Source organism: Pectinophora gossypiella, chromosome 4 (genome assembly GCF_024362695.1).
Source record: "Pectinophora gossypiella chromosome 4, ilPecGoss1.1, whole genome shotgun sequence".
Taxonomy (NCBI): domain Eukaryota; kingdom Metazoa; phylum Arthropoda; class Insecta; order Lepidoptera; family Gelechiidae; genus Pectinophora; species Pectinophora gossypiella.
The window spans coordinates 13,802,123-13,819,711 of record NC_065407.1 but is presented as its reverse complement, the minus strand read 5'-3'; the positions used below and the strand labels follow the sequence as shown (position 1 = coordinate 13,819,711).

General features: G+C 38.2%; 1 protein-coding gene across 1 annotated transcript in view; it reads right to left on the bottom strand.

Annotated features, from left to right (window-relative positions):
- LOC126382349 (synaptogenesis protein syg-2-like) overlaps positions 1-17,589 on the bottom strand; it is a 336,238-nt gene that overhangs the window by 58,008 nt on the left and 260,641 nt on the right. The window contains exon 4 of the mRNA XM_050032158.1: positions 11,025-11,221. Coding sequence (XP_049888115.1) covers positions 11,025-11,221 — 197 coding nt within the window. The remainder of the gene's footprint in view (positions 1-11,024; positions 11,222-17,589) is intronic.

Here is a 17,589-nt window from a genome sequence, read left to right as displayed (position 1 = left end):
GCGATAATTAAAAAAACTCGTCAAAACCGGTCGTTAGATGGAGCAACGTCATAGTTTATGACGTGCTGAACTTTATCTTTATCATAATTTTTATATTATCAATTTTTGCTAGTAAACTTCATAAATATATTTGGAATTTAAAGTTGGATGTTTTAGTCTGGTTTGTGAAGGTTTGGGTTTGGAATGGGTATATACAGGATGGCCCGAAGGTTGACGTTTAAAACGAAAAATTTGATAAAGGGATGCATTGGTTACCAGAAACATTCCCATGTATAGCAACAGCACCAGTAACAACCTATTATACATCCCACTGCTGAGCACAGGCCTCCCCTCAATCAACCGGAGGGGGTATGGAGCATTCACATCGCATCCACATGTATTGTATGTTTAGCGATTGTTTACGGCTTAGGAGACAAGATCCACTTTGTACGTATTTCAAGATTTTCTATTATACTAGGTGAAATTATTATATTGAAGCTATCTCTTTCTTAATCCTTCTTTTATTTTACTTCGCATCTATTCCAAAGGAAGTAACCGGTAATGTGCCGTGCCCGGGAATGTTCCCAAAGTGGGAATGTTCTCGTTGTGAAAACCCTTTAATCATCATCAGCCCATTAACGTCCCCACTGCTGGGGCACGGGCCTTCCCTATGGATGGATAGGGAGATCGGGCCTTAAACCATCACGCGGGCCCAGTGCAGATTGGTGGTTATTAACGACTGCTAATGCAGCCGGGACCAACGGCTTAACGTGCCTTCCGAAGCACGGAGGAGCTCGAGATGAAAACTTTTTTTTTGTGGTCACCCATCCTATGACCGGCCTTTGCGAATGTTGCTTAACTTCAACAATCGAAGACCGAGCGCGTTTACCGCTGCGCCACCGAGCTCCTCAACTCTGTACTCTGGATCTTATTTGCCTAAAGGTTAGGTTAGGTTATAAAGATCTTTTCACATAGATTTTGCGCCTTTTTACTGCCGGGAATATTGCCAAAGTAGGGTCATCAATCGGGCTTTTACCATCATCACTTTGTAAGGTGTGTGTGTGTCAAAGTTATTATTGAGCCACCAAAGGCCTCTGTTGTAGATTATATATCTTAGGATTTCTTACAAGTAAATGTTAATATTTGCCGTACCTACCAACTGGGTACACTCAGGCCTGTTGTTTTAAATGTTGTACCGGGTGAGAGCCCTCAGCGCTTCCCATTAAAATTTGTCCGGCCAAGTAAATACCATTTGCGGCAAATCTACAATAAGTCACGTCAAAATATAAACTTACAGTAATAATTATAATGGTGCTTATTCCTGTAAACACCATCTAATTTTATTTCAAGTTATATCTGTCATTTTCTTATCCGCCGAAAAGGAAAGGGACGGGTAATCGACAAGCATAAAATTTATGCAACACACGTTAATTTTAAGTACAAATCTAAAACAACCGTCTAAAAATTTTAAATTGCCCAATAACCCGACAGAATTTTGTTGACAGCACACGTCAAACGGTTTGCATACACCGAGATATCTTTTAATTCGCCCGGGTTATTCATTAATTTACTCATTCTTCCTAAAATTAAGAGCTGTGAATCAACCGTCCCTTTCCTTTTCGGCGGATAAGAAAATGACAGGTATAACTTAAAGTAAAATTAGGAGGTGTCTGCAGGTATCGGGGCCAATATTACTCTAAATATCTTGTTCGATAATACAATTATTTATCCTGTCATGCTTAGGTACAACGGTTGTTATTGTTTATGCAACGTCGGTTTAATTAATGCAGCTTGCGTTTAGTTTGATCATTAAACAGTATATTATTTGCTTTGGTTCAATTTTGACGTTATATTTGCGTCCGTTAGTTGCCGACGTTAGTTGCGCCCGCACCGCGGTACCTAACGCACGGGTGACTATCGATGCGACGATATGGCATCTACCGTGAAATGTAATAGTTGCAACATTGTTATTTGTGAAGTGTTATCGTACATTCAGTATAAGCAGGATGTAATGGACAACGAAAGTTTAATCAAGATCTGTGATTCGTCATTTACGGACAAAGAGATTGAGAGTGCGAAAACGTTACTGTTTGAATCGGTAACGTCAGACCAACGTAAAATATCTCGCCGCAAGGACGGAAAAAAGAAAAGAAATACAGAGGATATTATTAATTTTTTCAAGGAACAAGATCCAGACTCTATACCAATATTCGTTGCGCGTGATCTGTTAAAACTGCCACCGGTTTCGATAGATCACATCGACGCAGTATCGTTACTTAAGGATGTTATAAGCCTACGTAATGAAATTTGTAGTATAAAAGAAAACTGTGTAACTGTAGAACAATTTCAAGGCCTACAAATGGATGTGCAGAACTTAAAAATCTCGTCAATGGTAAATCATCATCATGTAAACACGAGAAAGCGGGGCTGCGAGTTGGATAGCGGTCCAATAGGCCTATCTCATATAACGAATTATGATTCAGAGGGTATACAAATATCAGCTGATTCTGTTGATAACGACGACGGCTGCTTGAATACAAAGAGTAAACTGCCGCAGACAGAGCTGCCTCTTTCTCTCGCATCGGTACCTAAGCATACCGTCCTTGTTTCGCAACAGGCAGGGATAAAACGCTCTGCAAATTTTTCTATGCGTCAGCATAGTCAGTCGCATGCGTCATTGGCGGATGATCAAAATATAACTCAAATCAGTTCCGAAGTAAGGCAGCAATGTACTTCAAGTCACAAACAAAAATCGACAAATACTATGGCGGAGGTGATAAGGAGTGGTGGTGAATGGAAGGCAGATAATAAGCTTAATGAAGAATGGACTTTAGTTCAACGGAGGAAATATAGAAATCGTTTTATTGGTAAAACGGGCAAGGCGATAACCAGTTTTGCAACTAAGTTTAAAGCAGCTGATATAAGATTGCCGTTATTTATATCGAACGTCAGTAAGGACTGTACGGAGCAAGACATAGTTGATTACATACGAAGCAAAACAAACGAGCAGATTTCGTTGGAAAAAATAAGTATGAAGAAGGATCGACCATATAATTCTTATAAACTTACTGTTTTGAAAAGAAACGAGCATTTGTACCTGGATGATAATACCTGGCCGGATGGCATAAGATTTAGGCGCTTTGTACAATTGTCTCAGCGCAACAGGCAGGACAATAGTCCGCAAATTGGTAATATAAATAAACTAGATATTAATGGATAGTGCTAAAAATAGTAGAATTATCAGTTATAACTGTAAAAATGTTAAACGAAGTATAGACTGTGTCAAAGAATTATGTGAAATGGCAGATATTGTAGCACTACAAGAAACCTGGTTATTGCCGGACGACTTAACCTTTCTTGGTAATATTCATCAGGACTTCAGCTACGCGGCTAAATCAATGATGGACCTATCCACAGGTGTACTGCGAGGCCGCCCATACGGGGGTGTAGCGATTTTGTGGCGTAATGGTGTGTTTAAGAATGTATCGGTCATTAAGTGCATTAGTAAGCGTATTGTATGTATAAAAGCGGTGACTAATGATGCGCGTGAGATATTATTTATATGTGTGTATATGCCTACCGATAAACCAGACAATCAGCTCGAGTTCTCACAATGTTTAGGAGAATTAAATGCTATTTTGGAAGAGAGTAGTGTGGAAGCTGTATTTATATTGGGAGATTTCAATGCCCACCCTCTAGCTCCTTTTTGTAATGAGTTGCTAGATTTTTGTACTGAACAGCAATGGACTTGTGCTGATATAGAAAAGTTAGGTGTATCATCTGATACCTACACCTTTGTAAGTGAAGCGCATGGTAGTAAGAGGTGGTTGGATCATTGCCTGGTAACTGCGTCGGCTTGGGACACCATAGCTAACATAGAAGTACTATATAATGTGTACTGGTCGGATCATTTTCCGCTTTCTGTGGAATGTAATCTAAATTTAATTAGAAGTAAATGTATGCTACAAAGTGATAAATGTAATAATGTGATATGGGGTAACAGGAGCTCTGAGCAAATTTCTCAATATAATGAATATTGTAATAGTAAGTTAAAACTTATACATTTTCCTGATCATTTTCGTGAGTGTGCGGATCGAATGTGTAATAATTTGGCTCATAGAAAAGTTATTGATGTATTTTATGATAATATAGTTGGTGTTCTAAGACAGGCTTCGGAATCTTGCTGTGTACGAAATGTTAAGTCTACCTTGAAGCATAAATGTGTTAAAGGATGGAATAAATATGTTGCGGAAGCCCATAAACAAGCTAGACTGGACTTTCAAATGTATGTTTTGTATGGGAGGCCGGAGTCGGGTCCCATTTGTGATCGCATGAACCTTAGCCGTAAAATTTTTAAATCGAGATTAAAATTTTGTCAACGTAATCAGGAACGGATTAAATTGGATATTATAGCATCCCAACATAAGGCAAAACAATTTGGAAAGTTTTGGAAAAGCACTAAGAAATTGAATGAGAAAATGTGTATGCCGGTTAGTGTGGATGGTAGTAGCGATCCAAAAATTATAGCTAATACTTTTAAAGAATATTTCCGGATTGTTAGCCCGTTGGAGCATGTTGAAACTTCTACAGATGTTAAGTCGTGTTATGTGGAAAACCCTGTTAGAGTAACTAGCAAGGACATAGTTTCAGCTATTATGAACATGAAAAGAGGTAAATCTCCAGGACACGATGGGCTCAGCATCGAGCATCTACAGCATGCAGGTATTCATATAAATGGACTCTTGTCTATGTTGTTCACTTTCTGTTTGAGACATAGTTATTTACCACCAGAACTAATGAAGACTATTGTTGTCCCACTAGTTAAAAATCACACAGGTGATCTAGGAGACAAAACTAACTATAGACCAATCTCATTGGCTACAGTGACAGCAAAAGTATTGGATAGGGTTTTGGATGTTAATCTCAGTTCGCGGATTGGTTTGCATGATTTACAGTTTGGGTTTCGTGAAGGGTTATGTACAGAGAGTGCAATCTTAGCCATGAAGTACACTATTGGGTATTACACTAAAAGAAGTACACCAATTTACGCTGGTTTCCTGGATCTTTCTAAGGCATTTGACCTGGTGTCATATGATATACTGTGGGCGAAACTGAGGGATGCGGGTGTTTGTTCTGAAGTTGTCAATCTGTTGTCATATTGGTATAAAGGTCAAAAGAATGTCGTGAAGTGGGCTAAGAGTTGCTCTGATGAATACAGTCTGAACTGTGGCGTTAGACAGGGTGGTTTAACATCTCCAAGATTATTTAGTTTGTATGTAAACCAGCTGATTGATGAGCTCAGCAACATGCATGTGGGATGCAGAATAGACAATGTGAGTGTTAATAACATTAGTTACGCTGATGACATGGTGTTGCTGAGCCCATCTATCGGCGGGATAAGGAAGATGATACAAACATGTGAAGCCTATGCTCTAAACCATGGGTTGAAATACAATGAGCAGAAATCTGAATTTATGGTCTTCAAAAGTGTTAGACAGGTAAACAATGTTCCACCTATTTTACTCAATGGGGTACCGTTGAAGCGGGTGACGCATTTCAAATACTTGGGGCACATTGTTACTGAAGACCTAAAGGACGACTCTGACATTCAGCGAGAGGGCAGAGCATTGTCGGTGCGTGGTAATATGTTGGCCTACAGATTTGCTCGTTGTACACTGGGTGTTAAGTTAACGCTCTTCAAAGCATATTGCCAAAGCTTTTACACGAGTGGTCTGTGGGCTGCCTTTACGTTGAAATCGTACAATGCTTTGCGAGTACTCTACAACAATATTTTCAGGATTCTGGTGGGGCTCCCACGTTTTTGCAGCGCATCAGGTATGTTCGCAGATGCCAACATAGATGATTTCTATACAATCATGCGCAAAAAGACTGCTTCGGTGTTGTTGCGAATGCGGGGGAGCGATAACGGAGTCCTGAGGATGATTGCCGAGAGGATGGACTCGGCTGTTCTACGTCGCTTTACCGACTTACATGTTCATAAGCGCGTAAATCGGTAAAGGGGCCTAAACTTGTTTGATTGTCTTATTTACTCACTAACATAGATACTAAGTTTGTGTAACTACTAACATCTTATGGACAATCTTAGTCTGAAATAAAATATTTTTATTTTTATTTTTATTTTTATTTTTATTTTTATTTATTATTATTATATTGAAAATTACAATTATGTTATGTCAAATTATATCATGGGATCATTTTTTTTTCTCAGTTTTGATAATAACAAGTACAATATGGGAAAAAAATGCCTTATATATATAAAAAAAATATGCTTGTTTTATTAAGAGCCATTGAAAACACAGCAACATCCTATTTTGTAAACATATATACATACATAAACACATGCCTACGGGGTAAGCAGAGACTATGGAATTCCATTTGCTTCAATCTTGACACACTTCTCTTGCTTCCTCCACATTCATGTACGCACGCGGGTAGGTTCCATTTGTTCCATAGAGCATGCGTCATCGGACAAAATAAGACTTTTTTTCCCTTTATGTTCTATGGAACTATCTACAAGCATTTCCCCGACCTTTTTCATTAGTGACGTTATAGAACAAAATGGGAATTGTCTTTTCCAAAATTGTTCCATGTTCCTAATCTCTCTGGTTAAATATCAATCTTCGTGTCAAATCATATGTACCTACAGAAAGGTGTCAATACTTGACTTTGGTATTCAAAAATAAATAATCGTAGAAGGACGTGAATTTAAGCCGACGATAATATGGATAGAGCCTATTCATTAAAGAGTCTTATCTTTTAAAGAGTCTCTAAACTTGTTCTATGGAACAAATGGGACCTATCCACGCACGCCGATTCAGAGTAGATCGTACTGAACTTTATTTTGTCAAAAGCATCCAATAAATCGACGAAGACTATTTTTTTCGTTCAGGAACCGTTGCAACTATCAATATTTCATATAGAAGTCACCTGGTGCGATGTCCGTGCCAGAATTTATGTTGGCCGGGGTGAGGCGAGGCCAAATTGTGGCGGTTTATTGACATCTTGCCAGCGGGATTAGCTACATTGTTCAGCTCACGTACTGTGGTAAAACTGATCTTGAAAAGAAGCATTTTACATAATATACATACAATGGTTTTATCCCCAATAATGACGAACTCCCATACAAACTTTCAACCCTAATTTCACCCCCTCACTGGTCGAAATTTCAAAAACGCTAGAACAAATATTTAATTACTTCTTATCAAGTGCTTAATTATAAACATGCATGCACGGTTTTATCTTTTAAAATCAAAATATCCCATACAAACTTTCAACCCCTATTTCAACCTCTTCATTCCTTTTTTTCGCAATAAAAGGTAGCCTATGTTCTTTCTCAGGGTCTAACAATTGTCTGTGCTAAATTTCATCAAAATCGGTTGAGAGGTTTAAGCGGGAAAGCGTAACAGACAGACAGACAGACAGAGTTACTTTCGCATTTATAATATTAGTAGGGATTTCCCGGGTAGGCAGAGATCACGGAGTTCCACTTACTGCGATCCTGATTAACCTCTTTCAAAAATAATAGATGGCGTTGTACAGGTTTAACGTGATAATTACCTATTTTCTCATTACTCGGGTACATAATTATTCCAAAATACAATATAATGGTAGAAGCTCATATAAGAATAATTGTTGCTTGATATTTAGATCATAATTATGTATAGAATTATGTTGTGATAATTTGGAGATTAAGTAATGTTTTAAATTAATCGTTAATACATAAACTCACGCCTTTTTCACACCACGGTAAGCAGAGACTATAGAATTCCATTTGCTTGGATCTGGAGACACTTCTGCTTCCATCACATTCATCACTCATTTCATACACGCACGCCGGTTTAGAGTAGATCGTACTGAACCTTTTCTAAGGACATATCCAATTAGTCCTTAAATGTCGTTAATACAAAGAGTACCTTGCAAGTTGTCCTTTGCTTCACTACTTCACCCATCTCTGTAACTACTGGCCGGTGTTGTTTGCGTCATTTATCATTACCACGAATGGCATAAGACTACTCATGGGTCCCACCTAGTTACCCCTTTCAGTCATCGTTTCATGGATTTCGCATGTCAGTTGATTATAGCTTAGCTAGCTTCGATAGCTTAGCTATATGTCTTGTTACGTTACAGGTGGACAAAAATAAGTCATCACTAATTTATGAGACACGCTTTTTTGTCAGTGTAGCATTCTTCATGCTATTTTTTAGGGAAAAATAGGGCAGTGGTTTCCTTTTTGCCTTCCGCCCCGCAGTACTCTGTCTGACGCGCGTGGGGTGACACCCAGAGTAGTCTATTTCAAAGCCGTACTAGGACTCATGTCCTGTCAAAAATAAGAGCCAAGACAATTTTGACAGATTTAAAAAAAAAAGTTTAATATAAAACTTTACGTCCACAGCAAAACTGTCAAAATTAGAAACAAATCTGGACAATAGAAAACGTGTAGCACGAAAACTAGAATACTAAACTTTGAACATTCAAAACACATCAGTATTCAGACAAATGAATAGGACTATTAATGAGAAGCAGCGAACTATTAATTCCAACTGAATCAAAGCATCCAACAGTACTATCAACTAATTTATATTTTCTAAAGCGTTATTGTCTTGTACCTGGGATTGCTATAAACACAAATTGCCAACTGCATATTTAAGGATGTTCCAACGAGCGCAGTAGAAGTTTGCATTCAGATGCGAATTCGAAATAGTTGGCCATAAATTTTAAATGAAACGATCTCAGGGATGGTAAATTATTGAGGACGCTAGTCACTAGTTCAGTGAGTTGGCTCAGTTTGTTTGTTGTTCTGATTGGACAAATAGTTAAAGTTTGAAGTCCTGACTGTGGCAATCCATAAAATGAATTGCACAATAATAATTGTTAATGAAAATGTCGATGATAATATTACGGTACTTCTGATACTTATTTGACTTAGAGAAACATATTTTAAATAACTGAAATACATCAGGATCTTGGTCAGGGTCTAGGTTTTCTTTTTGATTAGTTTTTTATTATTATTATTATTTGCGTGTGGTCTCTGTCCTGTGTTGAATGTAATATACCTGTCTGTGTTGAATGTAATATACCTGTCTGTCTGTGTCTGTGGTGTCCGGAAATAATAAATATTTCTTACTTTGTCTCGTCTTGCAATCGTGTGTTCAGGATCTCATTAGCAAAAGCAATAGTTTTCAGTTTAGAATTAAGTTCTTATATAATTTTATTAAATGAAACTTATCCGTAATTTTATGCTGATTTCGAAAACGATTAAAGATGTTTAACTTTTGAATCAACTCAAGTGAGTTGACTCAGTAGTCATTACTCTATAATATGGCTACAGCTATAGTTATAGTTACAGCTGTAGTTACAGCTACAATAATAAGTCAGCTCAGCTCAGTTAGTCTTTGTACAAGTTTGTTTCTGATCTACTTGTAATTTGTTTCTCTGCATTAAAGAACAAGATAATACGAGAAGAAGCTCCCATCCCTAATCAGCCTAGACTATGTACAGCTATGACAGAATAACTGCCACGATGGATATCGGACTACTTGAAAACCCGTCTCAACTATGAAATTTATTACGCCGTAAACTAAACTAAAAGAACTGAAATACTACTAGTTTTGCTACTATAGCAATAAGGTCGTCTTTTGTATATATTTTTCTGTAGGTAATTGCTTATGTTATGTGTTAAAAAAAATCTTTATTATTGTTGTTTCTATTTTATGCAATAAAAAGTTTAATATTGCTTTGTAAAGTATTTCGAAGGCGTCAATAGTGTGGGAGTAAAGATAACACAACAACAACAACGCCAACTTATCATCTCCCTAGCATTATCCCGTTTTTCACAGGGTCCGCTTACCTAACCTGAAGATTTGACAGGTCCGGTTTTTTAGAGAAGCGACTGCCTATCTGACCTTCCAACCCGCGAAGGGATAACCAAAACAGGTTAGGTCACATAGCTCTGAAAATGTATTTATCGGGAATATGGGTTTTTCTTCACCGCTGAGCATGTAATAATCCTGTACATAATCCAAACATGAATTCGAAAACAAATTCGACAATCATTTGTTTATTAGGCCTGTGCTGAATTCGAACCTGCGACCTCAAAGTGAGAGGCAAGCGTTCAACCAACTGGGCTATCACGGCTAACATCGGACATGTTTATAAAATTTAATAAAAATATATAATTATAACATATATATCCGTACTAATATTATAAATTTGAAAGTAACTCTGTCTGTTACTTTTTCTTTTTCTCTGAAGCGATTTAAATGTTTTTTTTTTTATGGGAAATAGACAAGTATTTTACTATAATTTCACCTGATGGTAATTGATAATGTGGCTAAGAATATGATATACTTAGGTAGGTAGGCACCTACTTTCTAGGTAGAAAGTGCCTATTCACTCTTGTCTCTAAGAGGCCCAGATTGTACTTATTGAGGAACAGATTGGCAGGCAGAGAATTCCATATCTTAGCCGTTCGTATTAAATACAAGGAAATTCATTATATCAATGGTTTGAGATCCAGAAAAGAGCATTGAAAGGTTTTATCTCCGAAATTATCCTGTCTCCAAAGACGACGCGAACGTCATCACGGGCGGATACCAAGTAGTACAAGTAGTAACGTACTATATTTAGTGTGTATGATGTGTTTATGTATGTGGGCGACGGGTTTATCAATCACTTATAACCATTCATCATAATCTTAGAACTTCGTATTAAAAGAAGTTTCAAGTTGTTTTCTTCTTATGCTTATTTACTCCTTCCGAACAAAACATTGTTTTTTTTTTTGGAATTGTCATAATTAACCATGTTACATGACATTTGGTTACCTTATCGGGTGAGAGCCTTCAGCGCTCCCCATTTGTCCAGCCAAGTAGTTAATGCCATCTCCAGCAAATCTACAATAAGTCACGCCAAAAAAAGTTGCCTTACGTGTATTTTTTTTCCGCATTTAATGCGAATGTGTCTTGGTAAGATTCTCAGCTCATCTTCCGCATAACGCTAGAGCTAGGCTTAACAATCTTGAGACTAACCTATAACATCGAGGATTATCTTATGATTCCTCGTCGGAGAAATCTTGAAGTCGACTCTGCAGCGATACATTGCGCGGTCTGTAGGGGCCACGTCTCGTATCCTCAGTGCTGAGGGCGTAGTGGAATGCCACCGCGCTCGCCCCGCTAGAGAATCGTCCGCCCAGTGGGCTGACAGCGCCTTAGCTCGGCCATCGTAACTGTGAACAAAAATATACACTATTAGAAATAACTAAGTACTATTTACAAATAGCCTATTGTTGTAAATAAATCGATTTTGACTGTAAGAAATCTTATACAATTTATACAAAAAATTTGAAATAAGAAAATATTTCTGTATAATTCATTCGAATAGTGACGTTTAGGAGATAGTTGTGGTGGTATGCGGCATACTATATCCTAAATTTAATATCACTATTCGAATGAATTGTACAGAAATATTTTCTTATTTCAAATTTTTTGTGAATTATTTTATTGGTTCACACCTCTTTCTCCTATCACCCTTTTTTTTCCTTTTTTCTTTTTACTGTTTTTTGAGCGCGATTATTTTGTAGTCGGGTTTTAGTTTTGGAAATTATATTTTTTACTGTCCTTGTACCTATTTTTTATTAAACAAACTTCATATCTAAAAGTCGTGAAACTGTACATGTGAAGGTCAAAAGGAAAGTTGTATTTTTAAATATTACAGTTATAAATAGTAGTTGAAATATTTGTATGTTGCATAAATTTTACAAAAAATCAAAACCTTAATGTAATTCGACAAAATAGTGCCCTACTACTTTAGGTTCTGTAATTTTTGTCATTGAAAAATGAATTTATTTCTTATAAAATAACAGGTCCTTGAAGCTTAGCTGCATTCTCTGACCTTCACTGCACTGTAATGAGGCAATATTTCATTTATAGAAGTCCTAATCGTGACTTTGTGTCATAAATCAAATTAAAAAGCACTTTTGTTGTAGTCGCGTGGACGAATGGCCATACGCTACTTGTTTTCAAGGCTACATTAATAATTAAATATCTTTGATGTGGTTGTTTCTATACTGGAATAAAAACATACAACGCGTTCACGTTATCATCCTAGGCATCATGTCGTAAAAACTGACATAGAGATTGTGTCGAACATTGTAGACCATTATAATATATCTATGGGTGGTGAGCTGAGATGGGATTCTCTTAAAATGCATAAATGTTTTTGTCATAATTTTAATTATCAAAATCCTTCTGACATAACGTTTTTTAGCATAATTAATAGTACTTTCCCATAATAACATCTAGGAATACTGGTTTGTTAGGGATAACTTATTTTTGGAATAATATTTGTTGATGTAAATTTGATTCGCATATAAATAGGTATCCATAATTCTTTTTTAGAATAACAGAGTTTTGTCATAATTTTTACAAGGCATAACAGTAGGTTAGGGTGCGGCGGGTAATCAGAGGTACCTACATCCATCGCAAGATGAACTAAAAAAGAAAGTAAGAATGACATATAAATTATTTGCTTAAACATGAGTTATATAAATTAAACATTTTTATGCCTTGCGGCGTACTAAATTAATGCTTCACGGGAGCATTATGTTAGACCAACGTAAGGACGTATCGCCGTCTATAATGTTCAAGCCAACTGTGTACTAACACACCACTATATACACTACGCCCTCCGTGGTCCAGTGGTTGAGCGTTCAGCTTACGATCCGGAGTCCCCGCTGAGGGCTCCCATCATCATCGTCATCATTAACAGCCGTACGACGCCCACTGCTGGGCATAGGCCTCCCCCAAGGATCTCCACGACGATCGGTCCTGCGCTGCCCGCATCCAGCGGCTCCCACCCTCTACAAAATTTAAGACATCAGGTCTGAGGGTGCCCAGTTGGGCACCAACCTCAGCTCAGGGCGTCGTATAAGGGGAATGTATTTAATTCCTCGACCCAAGTAGGCCGATAGCGATACGCGTTGAGTTAGGGAAATCGTCTACCACGCCGATGGGAGACCATAGTGATAGCTAAGTTTGTTTTTAGTTCCCGCTACACGTGAAAAGATCGAACGACACTGCTTGACATGGGTCTTTTAGGTATAATCATACTTTATTACTCAGTATTCCGAAACCTAATTAATTAAAAGGCCTACATACTTAATTATTAAGAGACCGTAATTCATTACAAGAACGGTGACGCACGGACATTGTTTCTAATTTTAAATTAAACTAGGCTAAAAATCTATCGAAAAAATCCATTTAAAATCCAAAGAAAATATTAGGTACACCAACTCCATTCCATCTACGGACAACAAGATTTCGGCAGGCATTTCATCCTTATGTAGATATTCCTCCAATCCGCACTAAAAGTTTTGCCTCTTTCTTTTTGATGCGAACAGCAAAGGACTGGAACTGCCGTCGTCTGTTTTTCCAACTCATTATAATCTAAAAGCCTTCAAACCTAGAGTGAATAGGCTTACTAGATAAGCGTGATCACCTTCCAACCTGCGAAGGGAAAATCAGTCCAATACAGGTTAGGTCACATACCGCCGATGTCGGCTTTTCACCGCTCAGCACGTGATAATCATTTGAGATCTAAATATATAACTTTGAAAACAAATTCGGAAATCATTTGGTTTAGGACCGTGTTGGAATTTGAACCTGTGAACTCAAGCGTTCTTTTAACTGGGCTACCACGACAGGGTTTTAATATTTTTAAATCTATGCCACAGGAAAAATTAAAAAAAAAGCAAATCACGAATTCTTTTTATAAACCTTTCCTTCACGTATCGCACCAAACAAAAAGTGCCCATTAACAAATCAAGGTAACGATTCATACATCGTCAAGTTGAAGTTGAAATAATTGTTCCGCCCCGCCTCTTCCATTTATTTCCTTAGAAGGCACCTTGGAATTTCACGTTTTCCACCTATTCGAGTGAAACTCATAAATATTTCATAACACACCCTCCTGTAGCCTTACCCAGTGAAGAGAAAGCAATGCATCAACACGAATAGCTCGAAAATATATAAGTACGTGACACATTTATCAACGGATTGGCGACGTCCATTATACAGGAGGTTAGTGACACCGTAAAAGTGCTAGCATTCGCCTGTTATGAAATGTTACAGATCCGAAAATTACATCGGTGAGGGGAGAGAACCGTTAATAAGCAGCTATGCAGTATTGAAACGTAATGCTTAAAAACGTTACATTAGACGCGTATACTCCTAGTGAGGGAGCACCTTTACAAAAAAGAAAAACGCCTCCTAAAAACCGATTAGTTTGTGTTTTTCTTGTCAGAAGTTTTACTTAGATTTTAAGTTTTTGCCGCGCCGAAATTTAAATCGAACAATATACGTATAGATTGTGGCTACGTTTTCGTAGTCTATTAGCGAAACCGAATTTTGAAATTTGCCTATTTAAATGGTTTTGTGGCTCTGCCCACGCCAATAACATATCAGGCGCGTGTTTTGTGTGATTTACTTTACTTGTTGCTTTAGAACCAAATGGAATAATTATATGTTAGTCAAACTAAGCCACCTCTGATTGAATAGGTATCTCCTCTGATTGATTGGTAGGTTTGATATTGTAGGTTAGGTTGCCAAAAGCGGCACCGACATCGATCAAATGGAGGATGACCAAAATTGTATGGGACTTGTATTAGACCACCTATCAATTGTAAAGCTTCCTATCACATCATCAGCCCATTAACGTCCCCATTGCTGGGGCACAGGCCTTCCCTATGGATGGATAGGGAGATCGGGCCTTAAACCATCACGAGGGCCCAGTGCGGATTAATGGTTATTAACGACTGCTCATGCAGCCGGGACCAACGGCTTAACGTGCCTTCCGAAGCACGGAGGAGCTCGAGATGAAAACTTTTTTTTTTGTGGTCACCCATCCTATGACCGGCCTTTGCAAAAGTTGCTTAACTTCAACAATCGCAGACCGAGCGCGTTTACCGCTGCGCCACCGAGCTCCTCCATAAATCCTCCAAAGCTTCCTATATCAAAGATAAGTTTATTACATACATACATAAAACACGCCTATTTCCCTTTGGGGTAGGCAGACACCACGGAATTCGGCTACACATAGATCCTGGCACACTTTCGCTTCTTCTTCTATATACTAAACTTATGAAAACCATTATATATTTTTCTACTTACATTCATACTTTTTTCTACATACTCATGCGTATTTCCAACGGGGTAAGCAGCGACTATGACTTCTATTTGTATCGATCCTGCCATACTTCTTATGGTTCCTCCACATTCATCAATTGTTTCATACACGCGTGCTTGTTTAGAGTATTCCATTTTAGTGAAATATATTTTGAGGACGTCGCAAAAGCCCTAATAACTGTAATATTTGTAATACCATTAAAAAGCGCCTTTTCGAGCGAACTTTTCTAATGGCATAAATTATAGCCCTCCGTATTAGTGGCCTACAATAATTATTCTAGACCAAAATGTTTTAGGCAGTTAAACCGTATTAATTGAAATATTTTAAAGTAGGTACTTAATTTATCTTAAGTGGAAATTTCACTAACACAGTTGGCTCGGACATTACTGTATAAACTGCAATACTGCTCACCACCTATCACGTTGGTCGGAACTGGTACCCACACCTCATCGAACAGAAAGGTCGGCGCACCGAACAGAAAGGTCGGTGAGGTGTGGGTACTAGTTTCGACCAACGTGATATTTTTATATTTTTATTTTTCGTTTTAAGCAGTTCATCATCATCAACAGCCTATATACGTCCCACTGCTGGGCACAGGCCTCCCCTCAATCAACCGGAGGGGGTATGGAGCATACTCCACCACGCTGCTCCAATGCGGATTGGTGGAGGTGTTTTTACGGCTAATAGCCGGGACCAACGGCTTAACATGCCCTCCGAAGCACGGAATCATCTTACTTTTTCGGACAATCAGGTGATTCAAGCCTGAAAAGTCCTTACCAAACAAAGGACAGTCTCACAAAGTGATTTCGACAATGTCCCCATCGGGAATCGAACCCGGACCTCCAGATCGTGAGCCTAACGCTCTAACCACTAGACCACGGAGGCTGTTTTTAACACAGTTAAACCGTATCAATTAAAATATTTTAAAGTAGGTACTTAATTTATCTTAAGTGCAATTTACACTAACACAGTTGTGACCTTTCTGTTCGGTGCGCCGACCTTTCTGTTCGGTGAGGTGTGGGTACTAGTTCCGACCAACGTGATAGGTGGTGAGCAGTATCGCCGTTTATACCTAATGTCCGAGCCAACTGTGTTAGAGAAATTTCCACTTAAGATAAATTAAGTACCTGCTATAAAATATTTTAATACGATCTACTCTGAACAGTGCGTGTATGAAGCGATTGACGTATGTGAAGGAAGCAAGAGAAGTGTGTCAGGATCGAAGCAAATGGAATTCTATAGTCTCTGCTTACCCCGGTGGGAAATAGGCGTGAGTTTATGTATGTATGTATGTGTTTAAAATATTTTAATTACTACGGTTTAACTGCTTAAAACCTCACCGAACAGAAAGGTCGATGAGGTGTGGGTACTAGTTCATCAATCAATCAATCAAGTCGAATCGATCTACATAGACGACGTTTTTACGAAATTAAACAACGTAACATCCCACCTTTTATGTCATGTAATGTCAAATTACGTTTCAGAAGGTATATAACCTAACCTATGGGTTGGATTGTCCTTTCGGATCGAAAGGTGACATTGGCAGTCGGTTGTATGACTAACCGCGGGACCTGTCATTCGCATTTTAACCATTTTAGTGTTTGAAAGGCCTCCGTGGTCCAGTTGTTGAGCGTTGGGCTCGCAATCCGGAGGTCCTGGGTTCGAATCACAGTGGGGACATATCACAAAAAAATCACTTTGTGATCCCTAGTTTAGTTAGAACATTACAGACTGATCACCTGATTGTCCAAAAAGTAAGATGATCCGTGCTTCGGAAGGCACGTTAAGCCGTTGGTCCCGGTTAGTACTTACTGATGTAAGTGAGTAGTCGTTACATGAGCCATGTCAGGGGCCTATGGCGACTCATTAATAATCCTGTCACCAGGGTTGATGAGGTTGTTAATTTACCTCACAACCCACACGATAGAAGAAGATTGTTTGACAACGAGGGTATACGTTTCCATTGGAGTTCACGAAGACCCACGCACGACTATCGCTCCCCATTTGTCCGGCCAAGTAGTTAATGCCATCTGCGGCAAATCTACAATAAGTCACGTCAAAAAGAAAAGCTTTTATACTTTTTCAAGTCCTGAATATAATTATTATTGCTGCTTCATCATCATTGTATTTGTCCCACAAAAAATAAACACAAAACACATATATACATGTATTTTTTTACAGTCAATATTATAGTAAAGTTCTAATTAAGAATTTCCTTAAAAATCTTGAACACCCTTATCACGTTCCGAGAAAACCAACCAACTTTAGATGAGTAGGTAAGTACTTAATGAATATTAGATGCGAGGCTGTTCCGAAGTCTTTTAAGGCTCTTATTTATTTAGGACCTCCTTAAGTAAATCATCTATTTAGTAAATACGTTTAAAAACGATTGGCCACTTAGGCGTAATTGTT